This window comes from Parasteatoda tepidariorum, chromosome 4 (assembly GCF_043381705.1).
Source record: "Parasteatoda tepidariorum isolate YZ-2023 chromosome 4, CAS_Ptep_4.0, whole genome shotgun sequence".
Classification (NCBI taxonomy): Eukaryota; Metazoa; Arthropoda; class Arachnida; order Araneae; family Theridiidae; genus Parasteatoda; species Parasteatoda tepidariorum.
The window spans coordinates 71,181,156-71,191,071 of record NC_092207.1 but is presented as its reverse complement, the minus strand read 5'-3'; the positions used below and the strand labels follow the sequence as shown (position 1 = coordinate 71,191,071).

Below are 9,916 nucleotides of genomic sequence, written 5' to 3'. Positions count from 1 at the left end.
TTTTTTTATCTTTGCATTTTTTGTAACTTTATTTTTCAATTTGTAATTCTTTATTTTACAGTTACTTTGTTAAATATGTTTCAGTTTTTATTAGACAGTTATCTATTTAATTATAGTTTTATTAATATTATAATATAGAATATATTATTACTTTTACATATTACATTAAATTATTGCATTTTAAAAATTTAAGTCACAATATAAATTAAGCTACAAATTATAATGCTCAAAATAGCTTTGAGGACTTTATTTGCCTATTGGATCGTAAGTTTTATTACTTTAGCTGTATATTATATAGAAAATTAGTTGAAAAAAAAACAGCTCATAATTAATTTTATTGTATAATGGGGAAAAATAGTTCTAACAAAAAAAATTAAATAGAAAATGTTTGAGCAGTATCACACCGTTAGATTAAGATGATCCACTTTGTGGTGATGACACACTAGGTTTAATTATGAAATCCATAGCATTAAGGTAAGAAATAAAACTTGCATATTAGCTGATTTATTAAGCAGTATGCAGTAGTATGTATTGATATTCTAGATCAAAATAAAACAAGCCAGTACCTATTCATTTCATTTTTCTTTTCATAATTTCAGCTTTTTTTATTTTGATACTATTTTTTTATACTTATTACTTTTTCTTTATACTTATTACTTATTTTTTTTATTATGAACTAATTATTGGCGTCTAAAAAAATTCTCTAATTTGCATTTCAAATTAACTAAAAATGAATGTAAGGATTAATAATACTTAAGAAATAATAATTTTTTGCTCAATTATTATTTTCAATCATAAGTTTATAATGAAAGTTATTGTGCAAAATAAAAACAATCATACCAATTTCTAAAATCCACAAAATTTACATTTTATCAAAAAATAAACAAATGAATATGTGCTTTAAAAATTTTGTTTTTATATCATAAAAAAGTTTCATTCTCTTTTGATTTAAAATGATAAATAAATATTGACAACTATTTTTTGCTCTCATTTATCTACAAGTTAAGTAATTTTTTTTGCAAGACCTAAAAATAAAGTACTTAAGTTATGTTATCGCACAATTGCAATTGAATATTTTGTAACTATTCATATTATAGTATCAAAAAGTTAAAAAAAGCTTTATATATCAAGCTGATACTTAACTATCCAGTTTTTTGTCTCTCCTGTAAATTAATTTAGTTGGAAATGACCACTTTTGAAACTCATTGATTAAATTATTATCAACTTTTTTGTTTCAAATTGAAACTGGTTTATTTTTAAAATTTTGGTTGCCTTTCTCGATGGAGAAGAAAAAGCATTTAGCTTCTAACTTAGAAATTATATGGGAAACAAAATATTTTCTAACTTAAAAATTTTAATTTTTTTCTAGTCTGAGGAGTCAGAGGATGAACTATCTGACATGAGCAGTTCTGATGCCTCTACTGGTAAGCCATAATTAATAATTATAAAATTTAGTGTTCATAAAACTTGTAATTCTATTATGGCTGATTTAATAATATCTGATCATGAAATTGTTGATAATATTTCTCATTGATTCTACTTTGTGCAGTGTTGTATTAATTAGTTCCGATTCTATTCAGCTATTGTAGCACTAACGTCATATTTTCTTATTATTTAAAGCCATTTTCTGCTATTGTGCATGATTGTAATAATTTGACTTAGGAAATTCATAAAGAAGGAAGATTCACTCATCTAATATGGATTAATGACATACGAATTCACACAAAAAACAAATATTGAATCCTGATACAGTAGAAAACCCAAATATCTCGAATGCTCGGGTCCATCACCATCCCGGTTTTCTGGATTGACCAAAAAGTAACACTAATCGATGTTTTATTGAACCCAAATTGCAATAAAAAAGAGTAACATATTTTTAAAATAAGAAGAAGATTAGTAGTAGTAGTCCGGCTTGATGGATTTTGTATCCCCGCCCCCTCGCTAGCACAGTCAATTATGTTTATAATTTACAAAATTCTTCTGATTTTTTTTAAAATTATTAAATTCATCTTGACTGCATTCCTACTTTATAAATAAATAAAAAAAAAATAGCTGTATTTTAATCATTTACGTATTTCCCTTTCACTTTTTTTACTTTTTCCTAGTAAAGTGAAGGGATATATTTTCTTTTTATTTCCCTTTCTGTTCACTGATATGCACATGCAATGCGTTACCCCACCTCCTCCTATATCAAAGAGAAAAAAGAAATCAACATGTCACTTCTTTATGTTTGATTAACAGCAGCTTATCAGAAATACAATGATTCTTTCGAACACACAGGAGAAAATTAAGCATTATCCCTTTCCTGCACCTTCTCGATCTAAAGATATTCAAGGCCACGGGGAAAATATTAAAGTTATCTCTCAACAAACAGGGAAATAAATGCCCCTTTCCTCACATTCTCCTCTACTCAACTTCAAGGATTTGTCAAATTTCCACTTTTTTCGTCAATCGTTCTAGTTCAAAATTTCGGGAAAACCGAGCAAAATTTCCCCCGGTTTTCTAGATACCGGATAAATGGTTCTGTATGTAATTGTAATTACTATTGACATACCACAGTGGGCACCAATGATAACAACAGTATTAAACAATTGTTTGTTTAAAAGTAACAATTATAAAAAACTATTATCACAGAAAATATTTTTATCAGAGATTTTAGTAGCTCTAAAGGGGGAAATCATTTCATTAACAGTTGGGCTTGTAATATCTTTGTTTCGTTTTTTTCCTAGTTGTAGTAATTTTATTACTAGTAGTAATTTTTGCTCTTGAAGAATAGTAACTTCTTCTATTCTTTTAAATAAGAGAAGAATATTTGTTGATAAATTTTTGCAATTGCAATTTTTATCTCAACTTCTCATTTACTAACAGTAGGTGCTTTTTTTTTTTATTTAAACGTTGTGATAAACATAATTATTCGTTTGGATAAAAATTATTTTTCAAAAACCATCATAACTCAGTTGTAAGTCTCTCTAGATGTGATTGTGAAGTGGGTGAATTATTGGTGAATGATAATGAATAATTGATGAATGATAATGAAGTATTGATGATGAGTCTTAACTATGTTTCACAAATTTATCAAGTTTAAATTTATAGTAGGAAAATTAAAAAAAATTCCGAAAGATATATTTATAGTATATGCATATTTTTTCTTTTTTTTTTTCAGAAATGAAAATCAGCAACACCAAGAAGAAAAGCTCTAAAACAAACGTAAGCCATGTTTTGTTTAATTTTTTAATTGAATATAGGCATTAAACTATTTCTCAGATCTGCAGTTTTCTGCTCTTTCAATAAGTTTTTATTCTTTTTCTCTGATCACTCTTATCACTCTGTCAAAAAATTTCTTTTATGCCATTTTTTCAACTTTATAAAACCTATCGGAATTAAATTTAAATTTGTGGATTGATTAAGCTTAAGAGCCATTTTTTATTTATTCATTTGTTCTGTTAAGTTATATGTTCTATCAATCAAACTGACTTCGCTATAGTTGGTTTTGTCATATTTGTGACTAACCTATCCTTGATGGTTTATTAGTAATAAATCTGTCTTCATGTTAAAAATTTAAATCTTGTTGTTAACCATTATGTATTATAATTTGATAAGATTCGCCCCAATTACATGCTTTTCAATAGAAATAAATATTAATGTTAAGTGTGCTGACATTTTGAAAATTACGAAAGATGTTTTTACAGGTGAGCATTTTTTCTTTCATATTGTTTAGTTTTTAATCATTTCTTATTTTTGTTCAAAATTAAATAAATATTTTTCTTTATTTCTTTTAAATTGGAACCTTCAAATATATTTGCAATTGTACTGAGATGTGATATAGAAAATAATGAAATATGCATAATAAATGTGATTACTAATTTTCAGTAAGATTGAACTTTAAAGACGTATGACTTAGATTTGCTGTAATTTTTTTTTTCCAAAGAGCTCTTAACTGGACTTTCATTAGGCAATAAAAATGTGAAACTGTCAAAAGATATCCAATTTAATTATTTAAAAAAAAAATCAAAACTATTATTTTGGCCACATTTTTTTTTCCAAACTTTCATATAAAAAAATCCTAAAACAAACTTGAAAAGTTGCCTATTTTACTTGGAAATTGCACGACTTGGGAAATTCAATGTGGAATTGAAACTTGGTATTTTGGTTGTGTACAATCACCCCTTAAAATAATTAAGTGCACTAACCAGCCAATTCTGAGGATAAAGCATACTTTATATGCTAGTTAAATCTAACTCACTAATGATTAAATAGATAATAATTATTTTCGGGTAGATAATATTATGGATAATAATTAAATATTGCCTAGCTTCAACAACTAATTCTTCTTACCTTCATTAACTTGATAAATTTCTCCACAATTACCGGTTTTCAAACCTTATAGTAAGATCTGATCAATTTAAGGTTTGTAAAACCCAGAAGTTTCATGAAGAAAAAAAATTTTGCCTGGGAATAATTGAGTGTTTTTCGTGAAATGACCAAATTTTGCCAAGAGATGAGTCAGTGTTTTCATCAGAGAAAAAAAATGGGTGAGAATTTCTCACCCTTTCTCAAAAACAGGGTGAGATTTCAAAAAGTTAAGTGAGATTTCAAAATATAAAAAAAAATTTTAAAAAAATAAAAACACACAAATAGACGTGAAAAAAAATAATTTTATTAATTATAATACAATTTTAACATCTTCTATTTTTTAAAGCATTGAATATTTTCGCTGCATCGTCATATGGAAAATGTTCTACATCTACTTTTTCAACAGCTATTCTCATTAGGTTGCTCAAATGCTTATCAGTCAATCTGTTACGATATTTTGTCTTAATCCGGTTTTGTGTGCTAAAAGACCTTTCAACAGATGCTGAACTAATCGGAATCACTAAGTAAATTTGCAGCATTGTGCATGTATTAGGGTATGTTTCTAAGTATGATCTCAAAAATATTTCAGCCACCTTTGCAGTTTTAAAAGAATTATAGCTATTTTTTATCATTAGATAAATATCATCATACTCTTTCAATAATTTTTCTGCATTCACATAATTTGAAAAATGCTTCGCTAATGATTTAACCTTTTCCTTTGCTTCAGAAAAGCTGAGAGTTTGTAAGTACAATGGATCAAAAGCTTGAAAATCTGAAATTGTTCTTGAGGCATTTTCTGGAAATCTATTTTTAAGACCATCCAGAACAGAATTAATTAAAGAAACCTTTAGCTTAGTGAGGCTTTCTAATGAGGAAGCTGGTATCATTTTCTCTTTTAAAACTGAATAATATGAGATCCTTCTTTGGCCATTAAGAATTGGCAAATCATCGTCAGTACTAATAGTAACACCTGATTCTTCACTATTTTCTCCTGAATTGGTAAAGATGTCATCATTTTCTGCATTAATTGCAATACTTCTATCAGGATTATGATCCTTGATTAAATTTTGAATAAAATACTTCTCCACATCCCCAGGATTATTTTTGAGGAGTGTTAATCTGGTTACAGCAGTATCTACCGAGGGTTTAATTAAAGATAAATCTGCAGTGTCATACTGAAATAATTTTGTAAGTTTTGTTAATATAAGTAAAATGTCATTGAGTATATGAGTTACATATATAAACCTTATGTGCCTTATGGCTCGCAATAATCCAGGGGATGTGCAGTCTTTACCTTCAGCTACTTGGGATTCTAAGAAAAGAATGAGAGAATCTAATGTTTTGTAAATAACTTGTACACCTCTATGGAGAGAGAGCCATCGAACAGAATGTAGTTTGGGATACTTTAGAGCAGTCTCTTGAACCAATTTTTGTACTATCATCAGTTTTGCTGATCGCACTGCTGATGCATTAAAATACATAAATATTGCCTTAAGGCTATCATTATATGACTTGATACTTTGAATATCATTTACAGCATTTTGAAGTACAAGAGCTAATCGGTGGGCACTACAGTGGACAGAAATTAAACAATGATTTAATTCTGTCAACCTTGTAGCTAAGCCTGATTTCTTCCCCACCATGACATTAGCTCCATCTGAACCTAAAGCAACAATTTTTTTTATATTTATATTCTTATTCTTCAACATATCTAGTATAGAAGACATTAAAGTAAGTGCTGTTCCATCTGATATATGGACATTATCCAAAAACTTTACAACAACAGATCCATCTTTGACATATCTAATATTAACACCAAGGTGCTTCATCTTAGCCAAATCACATGTTTCATCACAAATGATGGCACACACTTTTACATCATCTACATCTGCCAGCATACGCTTTTCAATTACTTCTGCTATAGAATAGTGAAGTTCGTTGATGATATTTCCGTGTTCATACTTCGCACTTTGTTTTCCAGCATAGTTTTCACAGCCTTGAATTTTTACAAATTGCTGTAAATTACCGAAAAGGGAGTTTGGTAATTCATTAACAGCTAAAAATAGAGCTGACTTTAAACAACTTATTATGAAGGACTCATTTTTTTTCTTAACACTTGTTGTGGCTACTTTCATGTCTTTCCGGCAGTTTTCTGCTTCAACAGCTTGCATATGTTCATGGGAATTGTTATGCCTTTGTAGAGAAGTGGTTTTGTAAGATGTGCAGCCGTCTAGGAAAATTTTAAAAATTCAGTATATCTTAAAAACATTTTAATTTTTTTTAAATCAGTAAAATTTATCGACCGACCGAATAATAATTACTGACGAAATAAAAAAAAAAGACGTAGTTTTAAACAATTTAGTCAAAATTGAAAATATATCCAAAGCTGCTATATTTATATTAGTTAATATTCAATTCAAAGTGATAGTAGATACAAGTGGATGAAGTAATATTTTCATAGGTGCATATCAGAGTAAAAACAGTGATTTCTCAACGACTATTCCTGTATAGGGTAATATTACTTTGATTTATCTTGCTTAAAATAAGAATTATTAGAGCTTACTCCGAACTAATATGGATTAGTTATATTAAAATTAAAGTAAAAGCTTCTCATACTAAATGCCCAATCATACGATATTTACCAAATCGGCTCTTTACATAAATGAAATTCCTTTTTTGAAATATATAATTAACACTTCTATTGCTTTCGCTTCTAAAACGCAGTTACCGCTTATTTTGTTAGATCTTAATCAGGACTTATAAGTTTAAATTTATATCTAGATCGCTGAAGTATAAAAATGATGGCGGGTAAAAAACTAGCTCTAAACTAACAATCCAATTAACATGCAAAATTGTTGAATTACAAAAACGGAGCATAAAAAGAAATATGCAGTTCCTTACTAATAATTCAGTTAATTAACAAAATGCATTCAAATTGCTGAGGTTGCAAATTGCAAAGAAAAAAATACGCATGACTAAATTATTAATAATTTAGTTTAAGTACAAAATATATCCAAATCAAAGCACAACAATGCAGCAAACAAAAATAAACTAATTGTATTTCAAAAATACCAAAGAAATAAAAAAAAACTTAAGTTCCAAATAATTATTCAGTTAAAATTGAAAATTTATCTAAATCACTGAAATACAAAAATGAAGGAAAGGTGAAAAAAGGATAAAAAAGTAATTATATTCTAATAAGTTAAAAACGAAGTGCATCCAAATCGTCGAAATGTGGGGAAAAAAGACGGCTGAAAAACTAAATCGGATAATAAAAATAATACAATAGATAAAGGAAAAGTTTTAAACTATTGATTAAGTTAAAACGAAAAAATAAAAATTCCAAATCGCAAAAAAGGCGTGGGAAGGAAACGTAGTTCTTAACAATTGAGCCAACCAAAATAAAATATCCAAATAACTAAAATATAAAAATAAAGAAAAAAAATTGTAATTTAATAATAATTTAGTTAAAAAGCAAAATACATCCAAATCGCAAAATACCGATGAAATAAAAAAACAACAACATAGTTTTAAACAATTTAGTGAAAATTGAAAATATATCCAAATTGCTAAAATACGAAAAACGATAGGAAGGAAATGGAAAATTTATGATCTAGCATTTTAGTTATAAAGCAAAATAAATCTAAATCGTTGAAATACGGAAATAGAAACTTTTTTAAACTACAACTAAATTTAAGCGCAAAATACATCCGAATCACAAAAGAACAAAAAATTAACGAAAAGAGAGAAGTAAAAAAAGGGAGAAAAAAAACGTATTCTTATCTATTAAACGCAAATCGCGGAAATACAAAGAGAAAAAAAACAGTTATTATTTATTAATTCAATTAAAACGCTAAGTACAAGAAAATCGCTAAAGAATAAAAACGGAAAAAAAGAGTCACGTTAAGTACAAATAGGGGAGAAGAAAATAAAATAAAAACAGTCCCACTAAAGAGAACGATAATTTGACCCTGAACTGCTTGCAATTTAAATTTATTACTATGGTATATCAACTGATACGAATTCATCACCGTTCATTACCTCAATAGTTGCTGAACTCAGCAAAAGAGAGAATTTAAGAAGGTTTGGATTTCTTGATAATTTATTTTTCATACTCCAGATGGAACGGGGTTTTCGTTCTCATAAATAAATATCTGCATCTAAATGCCATAACAATAATTAATTCAATGATTGAGTGAAACACTCATTACTACAATCGCAATTAGACAGACATTTATGTATGGAAAAGAAAATCTCCTTCCATTAGGATAATAAAAAATAATCATGAAATCTATGAACTGGAAATTTTTATTAACATCTGATATTTACCAGTTAGTTTCACACGGAAATGTTTGAAAGTAAAAGAAATTTGAAACTTTGAGCTGTGTTTAAATATTTCATGCAAATTCTATAAGTATTCTAAATATTTTCCAGAGTGCGTAACTTTTTTAAAAAGTGCTTATATTTGATTTACATTTTTTAAAATCCCTTAAAATTTTTTTTTATTGCAAAAAGTGCTTAATTTTCTATCTTTTAAAAAGAATTTATTATTTCTTTGCCATGTCGAATGTAGTTCTTAATTACAAAAAAGCATGGTTTTCTCTGCGATATTTATCAGAAACTAGTTATTTTATCATGGAGTATGTTAAGTTTTTGGAAATTCTTTTGAACTTTATTGATTTTATATTTATAAATTAAGAACTTTAAACGATAGAAGAAAAATTTTTTTATTACTGCACAGATCCTAATTAATTTTTTTGAAAAGTGAATAAAAATATTTTTTTAATGCTTGTAAAGTACCTAAAAGGTGCTGATTTTTTGTTGAAAAATCTGGCTACACACGCTGGGTGTTAAATATTTGCATTTTTAATTTTATCTACATAATTAACATGCAATTTTATATTAAAATATTTACATTTAAAATTGAACGAATTTAACTGTTAATGATTAAAAGAATAAACTTACCGCTTCCAAATGGATTCTTCTTTTTGCATTTACGGCAAAGTTTGCAGAACATGTAAACCATGCTATTTCTCTCTTCTTTTTCCAACCAGTCATACATTTTCTCCCATTTCTCTTGATACTTATCTGTCTTTGATTTCTTTTAGGGCTGAATAATATCCGTATTTGTTTCGTTTTGATCGTTTCTACCCTCATTTTCATTTGTCCGTTTCGGAGTAGAAGATGGTGCCTTAATAAGGTATTTGTCCATCTTATATTAATGCGCAAAAAATTTGAACGTCTTACATGAAGAAACCTTACCTACGGTAAACACGCGGTCCAGAGAAATCTGTTCTGAAAGGGGTTCCGTGGGATGGTGTTCTTAAAGGTTCAGAACAATACTTTTAAATAGGGAAGCTAGATAACATCGCAGATGTTGAAAATAAAGAAAGATACAGGAAGAAAGAAGAAACGGATTTTATTCTAAATGACGTAATGCGAAACTTTTTTCAAAATGCGAGGAATTCGCGAATTTTGAAATTGATTTATAGAATGCGCGAATTTCTCGCGGTAGTCATTTTTTAATGCGAGAAAAGAAAAAAATATGCGAGATTCTCGCGTT

General features: G+C 27.8%; 2 protein-coding genes across 12 annotated transcripts in view; one reads left to right on the top strand and one right to left on the bottom strand.

Moving 5' to 3' along the window:
* LOC107453040 (probable ATP-dependent RNA helicase vasa-like) overlaps positions 1–9,916 on the top strand; it is a 57,581-nt gene that overhangs the window by 17,518 nt on the left and 30,147 nt on the right. The gene's annotated exons all lie outside the window — the stretch shown is intronic.
* On the bottom strand, positions 4,677–9,415 carry LOC122270984 (zinc finger protein 862-like). The gene is made up of 2 exons (XM_043050509.2): positions 9,319–9,415; positions 4,677–6,583 (listed from the first exon to the last, which is right to left on the bottom strand). The coding sequence occupies exons 1-2, from the start codon at positions 9,413–9,415 to the stop codon at positions 4,677–4,679; spliced, it is 2,004 nt and encodes a 667-aa protein (XP_042906443.2).